Source organism: Zonotrichia leucophrys, chromosome 23, assembly GCF_028769735.1.
Source record: "Zonotrichia leucophrys gambelii isolate GWCS_2022_RI chromosome 23, RI_Zleu_2.0, whole genome shotgun sequence".
Lineage (NCBI taxonomy): Eukaryota > Metazoa > Chordata > Aves > Passeriformes > Passerellidae > Zonotrichia > Zonotrichia leucophrys.
The window spans coordinates 1420880-1444209 of record NC_088192.1 but is presented as its reverse complement, the minus strand read 5'-3'; the positions used below and the strand labels follow the sequence as shown (position 1 = coordinate 1444209).

Here is a 23330-nt window from a genome sequence, read left to right as displayed (position 1 = left end):
CCAAAATTAAAGTGGTCCAGGTGGGTGGGTGAGGTTGGTGAGGTGCTCAGTGGGGTGGGGAAGGGATGCAAGGGGGTGTCCAAGGGTTTGGGTGGCCTTGGGAGGAATTCCCTGGTTGGATGGGTGTCCCCAGGTGTGTCTGTTCAGGGATTTGGGTGCCAATGAGGGTGGATCCACCTGGGTCTGGTTTCCCACAAGGGTGAGTGTCCCCAGGTGTGAATATTCATGGATTTGGGTGCCAGTGAGGGTGGATACCCCTGGGTTTGGTTGCCTACAAGGGGGAGCCTCCTTAGGGGTGGGTGCCCATGGGGTGAGCATCCCTAGGAATGGATCTCCAGGCATTTGTGCACCCACGAGCAGGAGCATCCCTAGGAATGGCTTTGGGTGTGAGTGAGGGTGGGAACCCAGGGCTTTGGGTGCCCACCAGGACAAGCATCCCCAGGGATGGGTTCTTATGAATTTGTGTCTCCATGGCTTTGACTACCCATGAGGACAAGCATCCCCAGGGATGGGTTCCCATGAATTTGGGTCTCCACAGCTTTGAGAGCCCATGAGGACAAGCATCCCCAGGGATGGGTTTCTATGAATTTATGTCTCCAGAGCTTTGGGTGCCCACCAGGATAACCATCCCCAGGAACGGGTCCCCATGATTTTGTGTCTCCACATCTTTGGGTGCCCACCAGGATAAGCATCCCCAGGGATGGATTCCCATGAATTTGGGTCTCCACAGCTTTGTGTTCCGGCCGCTTCTCATGCCCAGCGATGCTCCCCGTGCCCCGCAGCCGCCGGGCGGGGAGGGCCGGGGCGGTGCCGCTGCCGGGACCGTCCCTTTCCCTCTCCCCGCCGGGGCGGGCCGGGGCCGGGGCCGCAGCCGGGGCCGTGCCGGTGCCCGGGGCCGCTCCGCACCGGGCGGCGGGCGGGGGGTCCCGGCGGTGCCATGGGGCGCCGCGGGGCCGTGGCGCTGCTCTGGCTGGCGGCCGTGCTGTGCCAGCTGGGCACGGGCAGCGCCCTCCGCCGCCGGCTGCACAACGCCGGGGTCCCGCAGCGGCGGCTGAGCGGCGGCGAGCGGCGGGACGTGCAGCGGGAGATCCTGGCCGTGCTGGGGCTGCCCGGCCGGCCCCGACCCCGCGTCCCCGCCCGCGTCCCCGCCGCCGCCGCCGCGCCGCTCTTCATGCTCGATCTGTACCACGCCGTGGCCGGCGAGGAGGAGGAGGAGGAGGAGGGTGAGGAAGCGGCGGTGTCGCGGCCGGTGCTCACCGGGCTCAGCACGCAGAGCCCCCCGCCCGGCAGCGTCGTGAGCCGAGCAGACACCGTGGTCAGCCTCGTTAATATGGGTGAGAACGGGCGCGGGGCACCGGAGCGCACCGGGGGTACCGGGATATGCGGGGCACTGGGGGTACCGGGAAGTACCGGGGGTACCGGGATATGCGGGGTACTGGGGGTACCGGGAAGTACCGGGAGTACCGGGATATGCGGGGTACTGGGGGTACCGGGAAGTACCGGGGGTACCGGGATGTGCGGGGCACTGGGGGTACCGGGAAGTACCGGGGGTACCGGGATATGCGGGGCACCGGTGGTACCGGGATGTGCTGGCAGGATCCCGGCGGCTTTGGCAGGACCGGGGGCACCGGGACGATGGGAACACACAGGGATGATCCAGGTGGTTTGGGCAGAACCGGAGACACCGGAGCACACGGAGGGACCGGAGGGATCAAAACAGACAGGAGGGAACGGGCAGGACCGGCGAGGAAAGCCGGGAAGCACCGAGGGGACACCGGGGACAGCCCCGGCGGGACGGGCACGGGGCTGAGCTGATCCCAACCCTGATTCCTGGTCCGTGATCGTGGCACCGGCAGCTCCGAGCATCCCTCGGGGTGGTTTCTCAGCCCTTGTTCAAATAAGGAACTTTTTTACCCGAAGTTGAGCTCAGTAACGGGAAGAGGGACACGGTGGTGATGAGGGACACGGTGGCGAGGTGAAAGTGGCCGGGATGAATCTTAATTCAGCTTCAAAAGGGGAAATGGAGAAGGGGAATGTCCTGCAGCGAGAAGGAGCCGAGGGAGGCTCCTCCACCCCGCTGTCCCCGTTTCAGCGGGCACAAGGTGGGCAGAGAACGGGGCTCGGGGCAGGCTCTGGTGCCAGCAGCAGGGTGCCCCTCGGTGGGACACTGAATCACGGCTCCAAATAAATCCTCCAGGCTGCTGATTATTGCTGGAATCCCGTCCGGCTGCTTACCAGGCTCCAGCACCCGTCGTATTTCCAGGCAGCATCAGCGGGGCCACAAACACTCGGGATGGGATAAATCCCCTCCCAGGGCTGAACCCAGCGGGATTTGCAGACCAGGAGTTGGGATATGGAGCTTTTCCCTGCCCCTGCTCGTTGCTTTAAGGGGTGTTTGGGTGCCCCGAGCAGAAAATCCCCCACAACCTCTGAGGATGGGGAGATGGGAGGCAGGGAGAGGGATCTGCACCCTTGGGAGGAGGTTTAGGTGAGGCAGGGGCTGTAGAGGTGTCTCTTATTCATTCCTACATCCCCTCTACCACTTGTGAGTGCGAGGAATCCTCCTGGAACAGACGCACCCAGAGCCCTGAGGGAACTGGTGCAGCTCAGCATCCTGGGAAAGCTGAGAGTGATGGAGACAAAAACTGAATCACCAAATCCCCTCAGCACTTGGGACAACACCCAAGCACCAAAAAGGGCTTTAAAATGGTCGGGTTTGAGGGCAACCACGGTGGGATGTTCAGGAGAGCGTTTAGGAGATGGCACTGCTGCCCCAGGGGCGCTGCTGTCCTTCCCAGGGCTCCTGGAGTAGCCAGGAGAGTTGTGGAGCACAGCTCCAGCCTTCCATTTGAATGGCTTTGATTTCTGCGGCTTCCTCGGCCCCTTCATGTTAATTAAACAAGGAGTTGGTTTTTTTGTGGGAGAAGGCCAGCTCTCATTTGCATGCATAATTAGCTGCACAATTATCCTGATGGGGACATGCAAATGGGGTGAAGTCTGTGCCCCATTGGGCACTTGGACCTCTTTGGACCTGTGTGAGCCGCTCCCGACGGGCACTCCTTGTTCCTGGGAAGGGGGAGTGACAGAAATCCCAAAACACGGCCGGGTTTGGGGACAGGGGCAGCCCCAGCCGCATTTGGGGATGGTGGATCCGCCCATCCCATCCTATCCCATTATTTCTGCTCCTCCTGCTCTGTGCTGTTTCTGTGCCCTCCCTGCAGCAGCCCGACGGGATTTGGGGTTTTTAAACCCGGGATTTGGGATTTCTCCTCAGCTGTGAGTCATGGACACGGGCAGGGGGTAATTGTGGAGCAGGGAGGTGTGGAAGGGGAAGGGGGTGAGGACTCACAGCATCCCAGGGTACCACAGCACACACATCCCCCTTTCCATGCTGGCTCCTGATTTATTGGAAGGTGTCCCATGGCAAGGGGGTGGAATTAGATGATTTTAAGATTCCTTCCAACCCAAAGCAGTCTGTGATCCCCTGTGGCTGTTTCAGATGTGCCCACAGCCAAAACATCTTCCTGGAAAATCCAGGGAGCACTGGAGAGGAACCCAAAATCAGCCACAGAACCCAAAACATCTTCCTGGATAATCCAGGGAACCCAAAAACAGCCACAGCACCCCAGGGCACCCTGAGTGTGGGGTGGGAGCTCAGGGCAGCCTCTTTAATTGAATTTTAGGGGTTGGGAAGTGCTGCTTCACTCCAGACTGGAAGTTCATCACCCCCACACAATTACCACTGAAATCCAGCTGCTGTCAGGATTTTCCCATCCCTGCCTTCATTTTGCAGCCATTTGAGCCTCCTCTGCTGCGGGCATCCTGTGCCAACCCTATGGACCCTCTGAGTGTGTTTTGATGGGAAAATCTTCCCAAATAAATCCTTGGCATCCTGTGCCAAGGTGCCATGCTCCCTATGGACCCTCTAAGTGTGTTTTAACGGGACAAACTTCCCAAATAAATCCTTGGCATCCTGTGCCAAGGTGCCAGTGCTCTCTCCGGACCGTCTGTGTGTGTTTTAACGGGAAAATCTTCCCAAATAAATCCTTGGCATCCTGTGCCAAGGTGCCAGTGCTCCCTATGGACCCTCTGAGTGTGTTTTGATGGGAAAATCTTCCCAAATAAATCCTTGGCATCCTGTGCCAAGGTGCCAGTGCTCCCTATGAACCCTCTGAGTGTGTTTTGATGGGAAAATCTTCCCAAATAAATCCTGGGATGCACCTGGGACAGGGTGCTCCTGGCTGAGCTCTGTGTCCTGCAGCTCCCAGTGCTCATCCCTGGAAAAAGGAGGAAGCAAACTGGGACTCTGGAATTGTTGGGATAGCTCCTAAATCCCTCCCCACTTCAGAAATCCTCCAGAGTTTATTTTTTCCCCCTGCTTGCTAGCAAAGGACAGCATCTTCCCTGCATCTCCTTTAAACCTATTTTGGGATGCAGAGCACTTGATGTGGTTGAATATCCTGGCATCTCCTTTTAATTTGGTGCCTGAAATGATCGTGGGGACCCACGGGGAGCAGCCAGGCCCGGTAATTACGAGTGGAGCAGAGTTTGTAGGAGTTTATAGAAGGAAAAACGTGCAGCTAAGAATAACCTGGGCAGCAGGAGGAAGGGAAGGGAGCTGGGAATGCTCAGGGAATGGGAGACACCAGGAGGCTCAGCTGAGAGGGAGCTGGGCATCCCCTGACAGGGGAACGGCCCCAAGGCTGTTCATATTTGTTCATAATAATTTTTATATTATTTTTGGGGGTGATGGGAGCACAGAGGGGCACGCAGATTTGGGGGAAGGTGCAGCAGCTCCTGGGGATGATGCCAAAGGAGGGGGAAAGGAGAGCAAAGCTCCTTTTTTGTGCAATCCAGATAACCCACCCACAGGTAATTGAGGGTTTATATTGGTTTATAATAATTTTTATATTTTTCGGGGGATAATGGGAGCACACAGGGGCACTCAGCTTTGGGGGAAGGTGCAGCAGCTCCTGGGGACGATGCCAAAGGAGAGCAAAGTGCTTGGGCTGGGCTTTTTTGGTGCCTCTCCTCTGCAATCAATTATCCACGGATAATTGAGGGTTTATATTGGTTTATAATAATTTTTATATTATTTTTGGGGGATGATAGGAGCACAGGGGGAACACTCAGCTTTGGGGGAAGATCCTGGGGATGATGCCAAAGGAGGGGGAAATGAGAGCAAAGATCTGGATTGGGCTTTTTTGGTGCCTCTCCTCTGCAATACGGATCATCCACCCACAGATAATTGAGGGTTTATATTGGTTTATAATCGTTTTTATATTATTTTGGGGGGTGATGGGAGCACAGGGGGACACTCAGCTTTGGGGGAAGCTCCTGGGGACGGTGCCAAATGAGAGCCAAGCTCTTGGGCTGGGCTTTTTTGGTGCCTGCGCTCTGCAATCCTGATCATCTGCCCACAGATATTTGAGGGTTTATATTGGTTTATACTGGTATATAATAATTTTTATATTATTTTTGGGAGGTGATAGGAGGACAGAGGGGCACTGAGCTTTGGGGGAAGCTCCTGGGGACGATGCCAAAGGAGAGCCAAGCTCTTGGGCTGGGCTTTTTTTGTGCCTGTGCTCCGCAATCCGCATCATCCACCCACAGATAATTGAGGGTTGCTGGTGTGGCTGAGCCAAGCCGGAGCAGGGGCAGGTTCCCAGGCACCCTGGGCTCCCCAAGCCGCCCTTTTGGGGCACCTCCAGCACACCCCCAGCAGCATCCGAGCACCCACAGCTCTGCTGGGAGCTCGGGGGGCTGCAGGGCTCCCATTTCACAGCAATTTTGGTTTTAACAGTGAAGACTGAGATGTTGAGCCCTCTCCGAAAACTCCAAACTCCTTTTTGCGGCACTCCCAGCTGCTGCTTGTGCCCCAGTGGTGGCACAGAAGGGGGAGCTTCTCCCTCATTCCTCCCCCTACAAAGGGGTTCCCTTTTTTCCTCCCTGAAGCAGCAGAGAATCTGCAGTTTTAGTGCAATACAACAAGAATCCAGGGATTCCTCCCAGGATTTCATCCCAGACAGATCCAGCTTATTTGGTTCATCAAGGAGCTCGGCTAATTGCAGCTCAGCTAATTTTGGCATTTCTCCTGCTGCCAGGGTGTCCCTGGGCTCCCCTCCCACCAAATCTGCCTTCAATCCTGGACCCCTCCATCACCTCCACACCAACAGGAAATTTTCATTTTTAAAAAAAATTTTAGAGGCTGTCACTCTAGGGAGAAAAATCACCTTTTTGGCTTTTTTATCTGGTGTGGGGTCTCTGTGGCTGTGACAAAAAAATCCTTCTGCACATCCCTGGGTGAGGGTGCAGCTACAGCCAAAGATTTTGGAGCAAAATGACCAAAAACACACAAAGGGACACCTGGAGTGTCCCCTGCCCTGATGTGGGACACTCACAGGGGGATTCTCACTGCTAAAAACCAGAGGTGATTACTCCGCTCGTATTTTGGGGGGAATTGAAGGATTTTTGTGAGCACCACGAGGCCTCAAAAATCCAGAAGAATAAAACCACCCCATGATGGGATGGTGGAAGAAATGGAGAAGAGGGAAGAGGCCGAGGGAGTGCAGAGGTTTGGGGGACAAAAATCACCTTTTTGGCTTTTTTATCTGGCGTGGGGTCTCTGTGGCTGTGACAAAAAAATCCTTCTGCATATCCCTGCTACAGCCAAAGATTTTGGAGCAAAATGACCAAAAACACACAAAGGGACACTGGAGTGTCCCCTGCGCTGATGTGGGACACTCACAGGGGGATTCTCACTGCTAAAAACCAGAGGTGATTGCTCCGCTCGTATTTTGGGGGGAATTGAAGGATTTTTGTGAGCACCACGAGGCCTCAAAAATCCAGAAGAATAAAACCCCCCCATGATGGGATGGTGGAAGAAATGGAAAAGAAGGAAGAGGCCGAGGGAGTGCAGAGGTTTGGGGGGCTCCGTGTGCCCCCCAGAGGGGGCAGGGTTGGGGCAGGTGCCCACAGCATCCTCCTGCCCAGCTGGCACCACCACCAGGGCAGGAAACGCTCTCCGCATCCGCCCTGCTCTTTTTATAACCCAGCTTGTGGTGAGGCCGGGAGCTGCAGCGAACGTGGGATTTGAAAAACAAAACCAAAAAAAAAAAAAAAGAGGAAAAAATAAGAAGGAACAAAAAAAAAAGACTTATGGGTATGCGAGTAAAATCTTGAGGTTGGGTTTGGAGGGATGCACTGCTCCCTCCAATATATGTGTGTATATATATCTCTATATTTTAAATATATTTTTATATTAATATATTTATAGATATTAATATATTTATATATATTAATATGTTTATATATTATAAAATATATTATATTATATTATATTATATTATATTATAAAAATATATATTTATATTATTTATATATTTATACAAACTTATTTTGTATAATTCTCTATATTTATCATTTATATTGTATATAAATATATATTAAATCATATTAAAATATATATTATTTATATATCATATATTAAAATATTTAATTATATTATTTATATATCAATATATAATTATATTGGTTATATTTATTTATTTATAATGTTACATATTTATAATTTATATTTTCTATAAGTACATATTATTTTATAAATATAATATTAATATATTTTATATATTTATATATATTTATCTTTTTATATATAATATATATTTTTATATATTAGGAATGGCAAGCTTATGGTGGATTAAATTTGGAATACATCCCCCCTGGAATTGCATTAAAAAATGCATTTAAAATGTTTACTTTGTAATTTAGTTTTAGTTTTAAAAGTAAGCGCCAGGTTTACGTTTATGCCTGAAGCAGGAGAAGCTTTAGTCACATTATTTAAATATATAAAGTTTATTATTGAATCATATTTAAATATATATATGGGAATGGCAAGCTTATAGTGGATTAAATTTGGAATATTTCCCCCCTGGAGTTGGTTTAAAATACATTTTTTTATTTAATTAATTATTTGGTTTAGTTTTTAAAGTAAGCACCAGGTTATGTTGCTTTTGTGCCCAAAGCAGGAGAAGCTTCAGTCACATTGAATCATATTTAATCATAAACTATATACATATATATTAATATATATATATTATATATATATATGGGAATGGCAAGCTTATGGTGTATTAAATTTGGAATATATCACCCCTGGAATTGGTTAAAAAATGCATTTTAATTGTTTATTTTTTTATTTAGTTAATTATTTGTTTTAGATTTAAAAGTAAGCACCAGGTTACGTTGCTTTTGTGCCTGAAGCAGGAGAAGCTTTAGTCACATTGAATCATATTTAATCATAAACTTTAATTACACTCAGACCAGGAAGACTGGGGTATTTTTAAAGAACAATTTGAAGCAAATAATTGCACATTAGCAAAACTGCGGGGGCTGCATTACCATAGAGAAAGGAAGGTTTATTTTTTAAGGGAATAAAATCAGATTTTTTCTGTCCCAGTGTGATGGAGAAATGAGGTGTTTTCAGGAAAAAAGGGAGGGGATTTTTTACAGAGCAGTGACCTGATAATCCCCCCTAACTTCCCAAAAGCAGACAGGATAACAATTTTTATTTGTGGATAAACTTTTACTTATGGACAAATCTTTACTTGTGGACCTGTGATATCCAGTGATGGCCCTGATGAGCCCTGGGCTTGTCTGCTGCAAGAAAAGTTTGGAAAACCTCAATTTTTGCTCCAGATGGCCCTGCTGACCCTCAAACATTCAAAATTTTGAGTTTGTTTTTCCCCTTTTGGTGAAGCAGCCCCCAAAGCCCGTCACATTCTCTGTGCTCCTCCCATAGCCAGCATTTGCGCTTTTAATTTGAATTTATTTTAATTTTAATTAATAATAAAGGAAGAGGGCTTGGAGGGGAAGCTGGTGGGTTTACATCAAAATAAATTGCAGAAATAGGGGAAGCTGATCCAGATCCAAACCCTCAGGAGATGGGAAGAAATGGGAACTTCCAACCAAGGGCGAGCGGCTCAGAACCAGCGGGTTTATCCCCAAAATCCACTCGGTGGGGCTCAGTGGGGATGTTCTAGGCTTGGTTCAGCCATTCTTGAGCGGTTTTTTTGTCCTCAGTGGAGCAGGACAGGGACCTTTTGTCCCCCAAGCCCTACTGGAAGGAGTTCAGGTTCGACCTGACCCAGGTGCCGGCGGGAGAGGCCGTGACGGCGGCCGAGTTCCGGATTTACAAATCCCGGGGTGTCGTCCCCAGGCACGGCAACAGCAGCATCCACGTCAGCATCTACGAGGTGGCTGCCCAGCATTCCAACAGGTCAGGGGCTGGGAAAGGCAGGGAGGGCAGGAAAAGGGGTGGGAATGAGGAGGAGGAGGGTGGGAGTGGGGATGGAGGTGAGGGGAGTGGGGATGGTGTGGAGAAAATGGTGTGGGGTGATGGGGATGGGTGAAGAGGATGGGAATGGGGGTGAGGATGAGGGAGGGATGAAGGGATGGGAGGATGAGGTGATGGAATGGGGTGAGGGGATGAAGGTGGGGATGAAGTGGGATGAGGGATGGGATGAAGATGATGGGAATGGGAGTGAGGATGAAGGTGGGGATGAAGGGGATGGGAAGGGAATGAAGATGATGGGAATGGGGGTGAGGATGAAGGTGATGGAGGTGGGGATGAAGGGGATGGGAAGGGAATGAAGATGATGGGAATGGGGGATGGAAGGATGAAATGGGAATGAGGTGAATGGGGATGGAGGGGTGAAGGGATAGGAATGAAGATGATGGGAATGGGGGTGAGGATGAAGGTGATGGAGGTGGGGAAAGGGAAAGGAATAAGATGATGGGAATGGGGTGAGGATAAAGGGTAGGGAAGAAGGGATGGGAAGGGAAAGGATAGGAGCAAAGATGATGGGAATGGGGATGAAGATGAAGGTGGGAATGAAGGAGATGGGAAGGGAACAGGGATGGGAATGAAGATGATGGGAATGGGATGAAGATGAAGGTGATGGGGGTGGAAAAGGGTGTGGGAGTGAAGGAGATGGGAAGGGAACGGGGATAGGAGTGAAGAGGATGGGAATGGGGGTGAGGATGAAGGTGATGGGCATGGGAATGGCAGTGGGAATGAAAATGTGAATGGGTAAGGGAATGAAGAAGATGGGAATGAGAATGGAAACAAGGTAAATGGGGATAGAGACTGAAAATGGGAATGGGAAGGGGGAAAAGGTTAATGGAGATAGGGACTGAAAATGGGAATGGAAACAAGGATGATGGGAATAGGGATAGGGAGAAAAATGGGAATGATGATGATGGGAGTGAGTGTGGGTGCAGGAATGAAGATGGGAATGGGAGTGGAACTGAAGGGAGAGGGAATGGAGCCGAAGAAGAGGGGAATGGGGTTGTGAATGGGTTGATGAGGATGGAAATGAGGATGATGAGGATGGGAACTGGGATGAAGATGGGGACAGGAACGGGGACCAGCCCCAGGCTTTCCCTCCCGCCCCGCCCGCAGCGGCACCGCCGTGTCCGGCGGCTCCCACACCTTCCCCAGGGCAGTGCCGCGCCCTGCACCTCCACCTGGGCACCGAGGGAGCTTTTCCCAGGACACCCCCGTGGTGTCCAGCGCCCCAGAGCCGGGATCTGCCCGGGCACAGCTCCCAGGAGTCATCCCCATCCATTATCCCTCCTGCTGCAGCCCTTTGGCTGCTGTTACTCACCTGCTGCTTCCCCTGTTCCCGCAGGGAATCCGACCTGTTCCTGCTGGATGTGCAGGACCTGCGTGCTGGGACAGAGGGCTGGCTGGTGTTTGATGTCACAGCTGCCAGCAGCCACTGGGCAGTGGAGCAGAAATACACCCTGGGGCTGCGGCTCTACGTGGAGACGGATGATGGTGAGCCTGCCCGACCTGCCTGCGGAGTTTGGGGACAAATTCCCAGGAATTGGGGCCCTCTCGGTGCTGTGGATGTGCTGGGGGGGGCGTTGATCTCAGTGCAGTTTTGAATTTCCAGCTCTGATGGGTGCCAGCAGTCTGGGTTTGCAGGTTCTGATGGCGTGGACTGTAATTAAGCTCATTAATAGTTAATGAGCTCCTTACCTGGAGGGATCCTCTGTGTGTGTGTGGCAGAGGATTAACCCTGTTTTCTCCATGGGACAAGCATGTGCCTTTTCCAGGTGGGAAGGCACATAGAGAGCAGCTCCTCTTCCATGGGAGGAGGAACCACAGCCCCATCCATCCCTTGGGGTGAAGGACAAAATCACTTTTAATTCTGAATAGCCCCATGTCACCATTTCATGCTGGCATGCCAAAACCACATCTCCTGCTGCAAATTTCCCGCGTTTTTCACCTCTGCTTTAACCAAACCAGCTCTGTTTGAGGCCAAACCCCAAGGACGGTCCTGTCCCTGCAGGACAAAGAGCAGCTGCTCTTCCATGGGAGGAGGAACCACAGCCCCATCCATCCCTTGGGGTGCAGGACAAAATCACTTTATCCCTTTTAACCCCTGAATACCCGATGTCACCATTTCATGCTGGCATGCCAAAACCACATCTCCTGCTGCAAATTTCCTACGTTTTTCACCTCTGCTTTAACCAAACCAGTTCTGTTTGAGGCCAAACCCCAAGGATGGTCCTGTCCCTGCAGGATAGAGAGCAGCTGCTCTTCCATGGGAGGAGGAACCACAGCCCCCTCCATCCCTTGGGGTGAAGGACAAAATCACTTTTAATTCTGAATAGCCCCATGTCACCATTTCATGCTGGCATGCCAAAACCACATCTCCTGCTGCAAATTTCCCGCGTTTTTCACCTCTGCTTTAACCAAACCAGCTCTGTTTGGGGCCAAATCCCAGAGATGGTCCTGTCCCTGCAGGACAAAGAGCAGCTCCTCTTCCATGGGAGGAGGAACCACAGCCCCATCCACTCCTTGGAGTAAAGGACAAAATCACTTTACCACTTTTAACCCTGAATACCCGATGTCACCATTTCATGCTGACATGCCAAAACCACATCTCCTGCTGCAAATTTCCCGCGTTTTTCAGTTCTGCTTTAACCAAACCGGCTCTGTTTGGGGCCAAACCCCAGAGATGGTCCTGTCCCTGCAGGACAAAGAGCAGCTCCTCTTCCATGGGAGGAGGAACCACAGCCCATCCATTCCTTGGGGTGAAGGACAAAATCACTTTTAATTCTGAATAGCCCCATGTCACCATTTCATGCTGGCATGCCAAAACCACATCTCCTGCTGCAAATTTCCGGCGTTTTTCACCTCTGCTTTAACCAAACCGGTTCTGTTTGAGGCCAAACCCCAAGGATGGTCCTGTCCCTGCAGGGCACAGCGTGGATCCGGGCTCTGCCGGGCTCCTGGGCCGAAGGGGACCCCGCTCCAAGCAGCCCTTCATGGTGACATTTTTCCGGGCCAGCCCCAGCCCCTCCCGTGTCACACGAGCAGCCAAACCCCCGAGGAGGAGACAACACAAGAAATCCAACGACCTCCCCCACCCAAACAAGCTCCCAGGAATTTTTGGTAAGGTGCTTCCTGCAGGAGGAGGAGGAGGGATGTCCCTATGGAAAACTCGAGGTTCTGCTTGTCAGCACCTTGAAATCTCAATTTTTTTTTGGCCCAAGGGAAGCAGAGCAAAAAGTTCTGAGGTTTTAGGATTGGAGGTTTTTGTAAGTTTGGGAGGTGCTGAGAGGGTTTGGGTTGGATGCCCTCAAGGAAATGGTGTTTTGTGAGCGTGTCAGGATTACTGAATATTGGAATTTTTTGCCTCACTGCCCTTGGCTTTGGAGCCCTGGGAAGGTGTCACAGCTCCAGAAAGCTCAGGCAGGAGGGGAGCAGCAAGGCCTGGGTTTGGGAAACCCTCAAAGTGAGCAAAGCTGGGGTTTAGCCCTTCCAATGCTGAACTCCTTCATCCCAATATTGGAATATCAATTTATCGGCCAATCTGGAGCCGCTTTTCCCTTTGTGCAGCAACTAAGTCTCATCTCCTTTGGTTCTCCTGGGCCAATCCCAATCCCAGGGGGTGTATCCCACCCAATCCCAGGGCTGAAATCCCTGTTTCCTTGTCCCACAGACGATGTGCACCCCACGGATGGGCGGCAGGTCTGCCGGCGCCACGAGCTCTACGTCAGCTTCCAGGACCTTGGCTGGCTGGTACTTGTGTGCTGGGAGAAGTAAATGACCAAAAAACACCCAAAAATACCCCTCATCATTCCATTCCCCCACCCTGGGCTCCCCAGCAGGAGAATCCTGCCCATGGAACCATCCCAGGAGCTGGGAAGGCAAACAGGAACTGCCACAACCCCAATCCCCACCGGTGACCCCGAACAACCCATGGCTGATCCAAAAAAACCAAAATAAACCCTTGCTGAGCTGTTTGTGCAGGTGGGGAATGGGTGAGGGGGCACAGAAGGTGAAGCCCTCCATGTAATCAATTTTTTTGTTATTTTTGCAGGACTGGGTGATTGCTCCACAGGGATACTCAGCCTATTACTGCGAGGGTGAGTGCGCATTCCCGCTGGACTCGTGCATGAACGCCACCAACCACGCCATCCTGCAGTCCCTGGTGAGTGCAGGGCAGCCCTGGGGGGACATCCAGGGCCCTGGGGAGCACTCAGAGCCCGAGGATGAGCTGGGATTTTGGGATAAGCACGGCTGGGTTTGGGGTGTTCAGGTGGGAAGGCGCAGTTGGGATCCCGATTGGAATAAAGAATTGTGCATGCACATCTGGGTGGGTGAACGCACATCTGGGTGGGTTCATGCACATCTGGGTGGATGCTCACACATCTGGATGGGCACTCACACATCTGGGTGGGTTCATACCCATTTAGGTGGGTGCTCACACATCTGGGTGGATTCATGCCATTCTGGGTGGGTTCATGCCCATCTGGGTAAATGCTCACACATCTGGATGGGCTGCTCCCACATCTGGACGGCTGCTCACAGGCTGGCCCCCACCACAGGCTGACAGGAGGTCCCAATATGGAATTTCAAGGCATTTGGGGACAGACCCAGGGTGAGGGCACAAAGCTCTGTCCCTCATCCTCAACCAGAGCAGAATTTTGTCATCCCAGAGCTCCCTCACCTCCTGATGTTCTGACTGCTCCAGTTTCACAGCAGCTGGGGCAAAACTGATGATTTCTGCCAGATTAATGATCCCTCTGCCCTGGCAGTGAAATGAGGAGCAGAGACAAGCCCAGGGCACACCAGAGCCCCCCAAAAAAACTCTCAGTGTCATCCCTACATTCTCCTCTCCAGCTGTCCCCGAGGCTTTACCCACAGCCCCAGCACCCAAACGTCGGGCTCAGCACATTCCCAGCCAGAAAAGCTCCAATGCCTTGGGTTTGTTTTTTTCCCAAACCCACCCCACATCCCAGCCAGGGCTTTAATTTCTGGAATTTCCTGCCCTGTGAGTGTTTGGTTTCCCAATGGCAGAGCCCGCCCGGCTCCGGTGCTCGCGGTTAATTACAGGGAGCGCCGAGCCCTCGGCCCGGCCTTTGAAGGTGTTTTAATTTTGACATTAACAAAACTTCCAGGGGCTGGGAACCATCCAGGGAGGGGCTCTTTTTCCCCCCCCTTACACCCACCCATCGCCCCCAAAGCCAGCGCTGTTCCCAAAACGGAGCTGCTGGGGCAGGATGTGAATCACCTGGAGCCGGCCCTGCTGGGAAGAGCCAGGGCAAAGGCGGCTGTGGAGCCGTGCCAGCCCCAGCCTGAGCTGCAAATAGCAGGGTTGGAGAGCAAAAACACCGGACTTCCGAGCTGGGAGAGCTCGGCTGCCCCTGCTGTAAATGAATCGCACATGTCGGGGCTCCTCCAGCCTCCTCCAGCCCCTGCCCTGCACGAAAACACTGGATAACGCCTGTCCCCAGCAGGGAAAAGCCATCCCAGAGAGCAGCCCTGCTCACAGAGGTGTTGTGGATTTTAGGGTTTAAGTTTGGGGTGGGGAATCTCTGTTGGAACAACACCCGGCGCACACCGGAGCCTGACCCGTGCTGTGCTGATTTATGGGGTTTTTATTTTAGTCATTTGTCTGTTTTTGTGAGAAAAAGGGCCCTGAAATCCCAAATTAATGAAGGGGCTGCCTGGCCCAGGCAGTGCCACGAGCCCTGATCCAATATAAACCGCAGCAGGGACTGCCTGGAGTTTAGAATAAATATTTTTGCAAAAAGATGGAAATAATCCCCCCATTCACCCGGGGTTTTTTTGGTTGGTTTGCTGCCTGGAGCCACGTTTGCTGGCACTGACGGGCTCCATCCATCCCCCAGGTCCACCTGATGAAGCCTGAGGCCGTGCCCAAGGCGTGCTGTGCCCCCACCAAGCTCAGCGCCACCTCTGTCCTCTACTACGACAGCAACAACAACGTCATCCTCAAAAAGCACAGGAACATGGTGGTGAAATCCTGCGGCTGCCACTGATGGACAGGTCCCATTCCCACCCCTGAGTGTCCCATTCCCACCCCTGAGTGTCCCATTCCCACTCCTGAGTGTCCCATTCCCACTCCTGAGTGTCCCATTCCCACTCCTGAGTGTCCCATCCCCATTCCTGAGTGTCCCATTCCCACTCTGAGTGTCCCATTCCCATTCCTGAGTGTCCCATTCCCATTCCTGAGTGTCCCATCCCCACCTCTGAGTGTCCCATTCCCATTCTTGAGTGTCCCATTCCCATTCCTGAGTGTCCCATTCCCACCCTGGATGTCCCATTCCCACCCCTGAATGCCTCATTCCCACTACTGGATGTTCTTTTCCCATTCCTGGATGTCCCATTACCACTCCTGAGTGTCCCTTTCCCATCCCTGGATGTCCCATTCCCACCCCTGGATATCCCATTCCTGTCCCTGAGTGTTCCATCCCCACTCCTGAGTGTCCCATTCCCACCCCTGGATATCCCATTCCTGCCCAAGTGTCCCATTCCCACCCCTGGATGTCCCATTTTCACCCTTGAGTGTCTCATTCCCATCCCTGGATGTCCCATCCCCATTCCTGAGTGTCCCTTTCCCATCCCTGAGTGTCCCATTCCCGTCCCTGAGTGTCCCCTCCCATTCCCACCAGAGCAATGTGACCCCAGGTTATGCATGGAACAGGAGCTTTGTGGCCTGCAGCAGAGCAAAATCCATCAATAATAATAATTAATAAAAAATAATCCACAAATAAACCCCTCCTACCCCTTTCTAGAAGAGGATGTAAATAATACAAAATTTCCTTTTCCTTATCCTGCTTGATGACACACAGATATATACAAACATATATATATATATATATATATAGGAAAGAGAGGATTTTTGGCTGATTCTGTTTTGTCTGTGACTGATGAGTTTTCCCTGTGCTGGAGGCATTTTTGGGGGGCAGGCAGCATTCAGGTTTCTCTGGGACTGAGCTGTTTCTAGCTGTGTATTTCTCCACTGACCCACCTCTACCCAAGTGCTTTTAATTCCCTTAATGAAAATATCATCAGCCAATTAAGCAGCTGGCTGACTAAACCCCCTCCTGTTTACCCAAAGTTCACCAAACTCAGCCAGTTGGAAAAAAAATAAAATATCCATATTGAGCTACAGCACTGTTATAAAATAAACGCAAAGTTTGGAAAGTAAACACGGAGTTTCTCTTGCTCTTTGTTTTTTAATGTCACAGCACAACAGGGCTCTGTTCACAGGGCCTTTTGCAATGAAAAAAAAAAGACTCAGAATTGGCTAAAATTGTACCTATTTGCTTGAAAATGAGCCCTGATGTGAGTTTTAGGTCAGGCTGTGCCCATCCCGTGGGCTCCCAGCTGGGCTGTGACCGGTCCCAGGCAGCTTCCCCAGGTTATTTGCACAATTAAATTATTTATTTGCTCTGATTTTAAAAGGAAAAGGCCTGTCCTGGTTGTCAGCTCGGATACCTGGGGAACCTTACATCAATAAACAAGGAAAGAACCTGGCACAGTCGGGGAAAAATCCCAATAAAACCCCACCAAAATAAGGAAGGTTTGCTCCCTGTCAGTGCCCTGCTTCCCAAGGAAAGGTTTTGTTTGACTGGGTAATTAATTAATTAATTAATAATTAAGAATTAGCGGGTTCATGGCCCTAATATTAATTCCACAGCAAATCCAGCTCAGGATGCAATCCTGGCCCTGTGGGATTTGGTGCTTCCTGCAGAGAGAACACCCAGGCCTGGCACTGACTCTGAATTCTCCCTCTCAGGTCTTGCTGAAGACTTTAAAATGTGGGATTTAAACAAAAAATAGGGAGCAAGGAAGGGGAAAGCTGGGCTGGTTTGTCTGTCAGGAATCACACCCTTGCATCCCACCTTGTCTGAGTTTTAGGATAATGCACAACCCCCAACCACCCTAGGAAACCAGGCAGCGAAAAATTGGTTTTTTTATGGAAAAACAACACCACGACTTGCGAGGGGCTGGGCTGGGCAACCCCAAAATCCCCAATGGCAAAGCACTTCCAAAGATCCCCAAAATCCAAACATCAGATATTCCTCTCCATCTCATCCCTCCTGCCAATATCTGCACAAGCTCAGAACCAAACACCCCTTCCATAATTTCACAGGAAACCCAAAATCCATCAATCCATAAGTGCAAAGCCAGCACTGCCCACCACAGGAACAATAAATCCCTGTGGTTTATCCCACTCTGCAGGCTGGAAATCCCTTCCTACAGCCTCATCACTCTGGGATTTTTTTTTTTTATTTTTCACCACTCCAAGGGCTCCCTCATTTCCTGGTGTTCTCCCAGTGAACACCCTCCTTGGGGATGGGGATGGAGCTGGACCAGCAGGACAGGCACCAGCCAGGGAGCTGCCTCCCTCTGCTGCTGGAAAAGGACACTACAGAGCCAAAAACACCTCCAGGAGATGCAGCAAACACCAGAGGTTCAGCTCTGCTCTGCTCTCCCTGGCACAGCTACCTTCCCCTGCAGCCAGGATTTAGGCACAGGATTAATGAAGATGAAGGCAAATACAAAAAAAAAATTAAAAAAATAAAAATAAAATCTTTGCTCAAAGACCAGCCTCCCACAGAGGGAATTCAGCAGGCAGGCTCTCAGTATTTTCAAAACTAGGTTTTATTTTTACCATAAACATAAATTTTTTTTCCAGAACACGGCAGCAGGACCAGCCCAGCCCAGCTCAGGCAGCGCAGGCTGGGAAGGGATTTGGGATTTATGCCAGGAAGGATAAATCCAATCCCGTTGGCAGGGAAATTCCTATGGAAGCTGCAGGATGGGCAGTGCTGGGGGGTCCCTGGGGTGCTCCCTGGTTCTCCTCCAGGCCAGGCTCCCTCCAGGCACGGAGCTCAGGCGCACTCCCCGCAGTCGGAGATGATCACCTTCTGCTTTGGCTTCCCATCCTTGGTGCCCTGAGCCTTGGGGGGAACAGCAGCAGCAGCTCCAGGGGTGACTCCTCATGGCAGGAAGGGGGTGGGCTCTGCCCCCAGCTGCCCCCTGCCCTCACCTACCTCGATCTCCCTGACCACGTCCATGCCCTCCGTCACCTCCCCGAACACCACGTGCTTCCCGTCCAGCCAGTCTGTCTTGTCACACGTGATGAAGAACTGGGAGCCGTTGGTGTTTGGGCCCGAGTTTGCCATGGACACCATCCCTGGGGGTCACAAAATGCACAGTGAGGGCTGAGCCAGGGGCTGCTCCTCCAGCCCTAACCCCACACCCCACAGAATCGAAATCCACAGAAACTGGAAATTAATTATGCTCAGAAACACTTGCAAGTGTGAAGGATGCTCAGCTATTTTTAGCTGCAAAGCTGTTTGTATGGAGATAAACCTATTTGCTTGCTCCTGCCTTTCACAGTCCTGCTGTGACACTCCTCGTTTAAAATCAAGCAGGAAAAGCAGCTTTGAAATTGTTTTTTCCTTTATGTAATACTGCAGATAAAGTGGATGGAGAGGGAGCGATGCATTTGGTGAGACACAAGGCTCTGAATGTGGCAGAAAAATCTGCCCAATGTAGATTATAATAATTATAATTATAATTCAAGGCTGCTGCTATCGGTGGTGGTGTTCACAGGGATCCCAGGACAAGGGAAGAGGTGAGAATCTTGACTCCATGTTACAGAAGGCTGATTTAATATATTATATTAAAAGAAAATGATATATTAAAACTATACTAAAAGAATAGAAGAAGAGATTTCATCAGAAGGCTAGCAAGGAAAAGGAATGGAATAATAATAAAATTTTGTGACTGCTTACAAGATTTTAGGAATAGAATGATAATAAAATCTCACAAGATTTTAGGAATAGAATTATAATAAGCAGTCTTGTGACTGCTGACAGCCTCGACACAGGTGGCTGTCATTGGTCATCAAGTAAAAACAATTTCACATGCTGGCTAAACAATTCTCCAAATCACATTCTAAAGCAGCAAAACATGGAGAAGCTGAAGCTGCTCAGCTTCTCAGAGGAAAAGATCCTGGCAAAAGGATTTTTTATAAAATATGTTTGTGACACAAGGGTCTGAACGTGGCAGAAAACTCTGGCCAATGTAGATGATAATAATTATAATATATAATCATATTACATATTTATATTATATTTATATATGTTTGTATAATATAGTAATATATATACAAATAATATAAATATATATTATATTTATATAATATATAATTATATTATAAAGAAATATATTATCTATTATATATAATATATATAATAGTTCTAATATAATATAATATAATATAATATAATATAATATAATATAATATAATATAATATAATATAATATAATATAATATAATATAATACAATATAATATAACATAACATAACATAACATAACTAACATAAACATAATAGTGAAATATATATAAAATTATCATATATAATATAATACTATAATTATATATAATATGCATTTATATAATATATAATTATGTATAATTATATATGAATATATAATATAATAATATAATATAAATATATATATTACATATAGTATATTATATTATATATATATATTATATTATATATTTATATATATTAATATTATATATATTATATATTATATATTATATATTATATATTATATATTATAATTCCTGACTGCTGCTATCAACACAGCTAAAAGCAGCCCTATGTGATGCTGAGCCATTTTCTCTCCTGGAGATGGCTTTACCTGGCCCTGTGTGCTTGAGGATGAAGTTTTCATCATCAAACTTCTTCCCGTAGATGGATTTGCCGCCGGTGCCGTTGTGGTTGGTGAAGTCCCCGGCCTGGCACATGAACTGGGGGATGATGCGGTGGAAGCTGCTGCCCTTGAAGCCAAATCCCTTCTCGTGGGTGCAGAGGCAGCGGAAATTCTCTGTGTTTTGGGGGCAAAAGGGGAGGGAGGTGAGAGCTGAACGCCCTGGGGGTGCCCGGGAGGGAAGGCTGAGCCTCCTCCTCCTCCTCACATCACGGATGAGGTGTGTGAATGTCCCACCTGCCGTCATGGGCACCACGTCGGAGCGCAGCAGGATGCGCAGCCGCCCCGCCGGCTTGTTCCCGATCTTGATGTCCATGTAAACCTGCGGGTTCACCCGCGATTTCTTGGCAGGAGGCTCCTCCTGGGCAGGAAAAGAAAGAAAAGCAGCTTGAGGTGATGTTTCTCTGCTCTGCGTTCTCATCCTTTGGGGTAACGGGGATTCAGATGGCTCTGGTTGTTTTTCCTACCTCCTGTGCCTCTGTTTTGGGGGCCTCTGCTCCTCCCTCCTCCTTGTTCTCCTCCAAAGTCTTCCCTGAAAACTTCTTCAGCCACTCATCATCTGACCAGACTGTGGCCACAAAGGAAAGGTCAGAGCACAGGAATTGACCCAAAAGGCCACAGCTCAGCTTGTGCACAGAGCTCCAAGCACGCCCAGGGATGTTCTGTTCCCCAGCTCACCAGGCCTGGATGATCCCTCCTTAATCCTCATGGGTTTGGCCAGGTTCACCCTGATTGTCCTGCCAAAGAGCTCAGACTCGTTCTGCAGAGGGGAAAAAAGCACAGCAAAGCCCCACCACAAGGTAAAAAACCACCGTGCCCCCCAAAGCCCTGCAGAGCTCAGAGGACACAGCTTCTGCTCTCTCTGTAGCCCACAGCACCCAGGGCAGCAAAGCCACAAAAAATCCCCAAGGAACAGGGAGCAGGAGGGAGAGCAGGGTCCATACCATGTTGTCAATAGCTGCTGCCGCATCCTGCCAAAAAAAAAATCAAAATAAAATCATTACTAACATTTATTCTCAAGGTCCAGCATAACATCTCATTATAAAGACAACTGCCAGGTTTTCCTGAACCTCATTTATCCCAGGGATGTATGAACTGATGGGTTTTGTAAAAGCCATATCCAAACCCCATCCATGTATGGTTTCCAAACCCCATGTGGGTCTCATATTTGAAAAACCCACTAACCCCTTATATTTAAGATGCTTTATTGCTGCCATGAGCATTTGGGAGAGGAGAGATTTGTGTATGAAACCCAGGACAGACAATCAGAGGATAAATATGTGACAGCCCATGAAACCAAGAAACCCAGACAGGGCCAGTGGCAGGGGAGCAGTTTGGGTTGGAAACAGGAAAAGTGGGAATTCAGCCCGAGAGAAAATGGGAAAAGCGGAGATTTGGAAGAGCAGAACATGTGAATATTACGGTGGATAACCCATAGGTGATTTCAGATTTCTCCAGCAGGAAGAGGATCCATCCCAAAACCCCAAGGGCAGCAAAAACCCCAAGGGGACCAAAAACCCCAAAGGGACCAAAAACCCCAAATGGCTCAAGCACTTGCTGGTTCCTCACCTCTGCCAGTTCAAACTCCACGAAGGCGAATCCTCGGTGCTTTTCTGGAGGGAAGAAAGGAAGGAAACAATGGGTCAGGGCCAGCACGGACACACCGGTCCCATGGTGGGGCAGGGATCCCACCCCAAACCCACACCCAGGGATGCTCCGGTGGGGTCCCACCCCAAATCTGCACCGGGGGATGCTCGGGCCGGTCCCAGAGTGGGTTCCACCCCAAACCTGCACCCAGGGATGCTCCGGCCGGTCCCAGGGTGGGTCGCACCCCAAACCCGCACCTGGGGATGCTGGAGCCGGTCCCACCCCAAACCCGCACCCGGGGATGCTCCAGCCGGTCCCACCAGGGGAATCCCACCCCAAAACACCCGGGGATGCTTGGACCGGTCCCTTGGGGGATGTCGCACCCCAAACCCGCATCCAGGGATGCTCCGGCCGGTCCATCGGGGGATATCGCACCCCAAACCCGCATCCAGGGACGCTGGAGCCGGTCCCAGGGTGGGTCGCATCCCAAACCCGCACTCCAGGGATGCTCCAGCCGGTCCCTCGGGGGATGTCGCACCCCAAACCCGCACCCGGGGATGCTCCAGCCGGTCCCACCCCAAAACACCCGGGGATGCTTGGACCGGTTCCTTGGGGGATGTCGCACCCCAAACCCGCACCCGGAGATGCTCCAGCCGGTCCCACCCCAAACCCGCATCCAGGGACGCTCCGGCTGGTCCCAGGGTGGGTCGCACCCCAAACCCGCACCCGGGGATGCTCCAGCCGGTCCCACCAGGGAGATCCCACCCCAAAACACCCAGGGGATGCTCCAGCCCCCCCAAGCACGCACCGGTCTCGTAGTCCAGCGGGATCTGGATGTCGGTGATGTCTCCGAAGGGGATGAAGGCAGCGTGCAGCACCTTCTCGTCCACCTCCTCGGCCAGCCCGCCTGCGGGGCGCCCAAGCGGTCACCGGGCACCGCCGGCGGCCCCGGCCCCTCCGGGATCCCCCAGCCCGGCCACTCACCCACGTACAGCACCCGCTTGGTGGCCGCCATCGTGCCCCGGTGCCCCGGAACGGCTCGGCACGGCCCGGCCCGCCCCGGAACGGCGGCAGCGCTCCGCCCTCCGCTGCCACCCAGCGGTTCATGGAACGGAGAACGCGGCCCTGAGCATCCCTGTATGAAAAAATGCGTATTTTATTAATATTTAAAATATTAAAATGAATATTAAATGTGTTGTGTTGGAAAGTGATGCTGCGTTAATTCTCTTAAGTGGTGTGGTAAATATGGTTTTGGGTTGTAACAAAATGTTAAGATAGGAACTATGCTGTGTAGGATGCAATTTTTCTAGAGAAAGGACTCGCACTGAGATAGCAGCCACAGGACACCTGAATCTTTCAGAGAAAGAGAATTTTTTGTCCCATTATCAGGAGAAATGAACTTCTTCCTGCCTTGCTCAGCCAGGATGATGCTGTTAGGATTATGAGGAAGAAGTTGATGATAAACAGACAGAATCCTGTGTTTGAATGGAATTTCTGCATCATGTATGAATATGCAACAGGCTGTTGTTTTTAAGGGTTAATCCTCTTTTAACAGGGGTCCTTTTTCAAGCTTATGCTGCCCAGAAAAGGTAAAAATTCTTATCACTCTAAGTATATTG

At 50.6% G+C, this 23330-nt stretch overlaps 2 protein-coding genes across 2 annotated transcripts; one reads left to right on the top strand and one right to left on the bottom strand.

Annotated features, from left to right (window-relative positions):
* The first annotated feature begins 937 nt into the window (after window positions 1–937).
* LOC135457328 (bone morphogenetic protein 8B-like) lies at window positions 938–16484 on the top strand. Its single transcript, XM_064731859.1, has 7 exons — window positions 938–1334; window positions 9082–9277; window positions 10692–10840; window positions 12272–12466; window positions 13017–13096; window positions 13398–13508; window positions 15211–16484. Exons 1-7 carry the CDS (start codon window positions 938–940, stop codon window positions 15358–15360), a joined length of 1278 nt encoding a protein of 425 aa, XP_064587929.1. The 3' UTR covers window positions 15361–16484.
* Window positions 16485–17973: 1489 nt separating this feature from the next.
* Window positions 17974–22765, bottom strand: PPIE (peptidylprolyl isomerase E). Its single transcript, XM_064731447.1, has 10 exons — window positions 22696–22765; window positions 22520–22618; window positions 21694–21737; window positions 21069–21095; window positions 20803–20884; window positions 20592–20692; window positions 20362–20485; window positions 20056–20241; window positions 18385–18527; window positions 17974–18291 (listed from the first exon to the last, which is right to left on the bottom strand). The coding sequence occupies exons 1-10, from the start codon at window positions 22724–22726 to the stop codon at window positions 18223–18225; spliced, it is 906 nt and encodes a 301-aa protein (XP_064587517.1). The 5' UTR covers window positions 22727–22765; the 3' UTR covers window positions 17974–18222.
* Window positions 22766–23330: the final 565 nt, after the last annotated feature.

Coding starts and splice junctions, on each gene's coding strand:
- LOC135457328 (XM_064731859.1), top strand. CDS start 938: ATGGGGCGCCGCGGGGCCGTGGCGCTGCTCTGGCTGGCGGCCGTGCTG. Junction 1,335..9,081: donor GGTCAGCCTCGTTAATATGG/GTGAGAACGGGC, acceptor TTTTGTCCTCAG/TGGAGCAGGACAGGGACCTT. Junction 10,841..12,271: donor CTACGTGGAGACGGATGATG/GTGAGCCTGCCC, acceptor CTGTCCCTGCAG/GGCACAGCGTGGATCCGGGC.
- PPIE (XM_064731447.1), bottom strand. CDS start 22,726: ATGGCGGCCACCAAGCGGGTGCTGTACGTGG. Junction 22,619..22,695: donor CAAGCGGGTGCTGTACGTGG/GTGAGTGGCCGG, acceptor GGCGCCCCGCAG/GCGGGCTGGCCGAGGAGGTG. Junction 18,292..18,384: donor ACGTGGTCAGGGAGATCGAG/GTAGGTGAGGGC, acceptor GTTCCCCCCAAG/GCTCAGGGCACCAAGGATGG.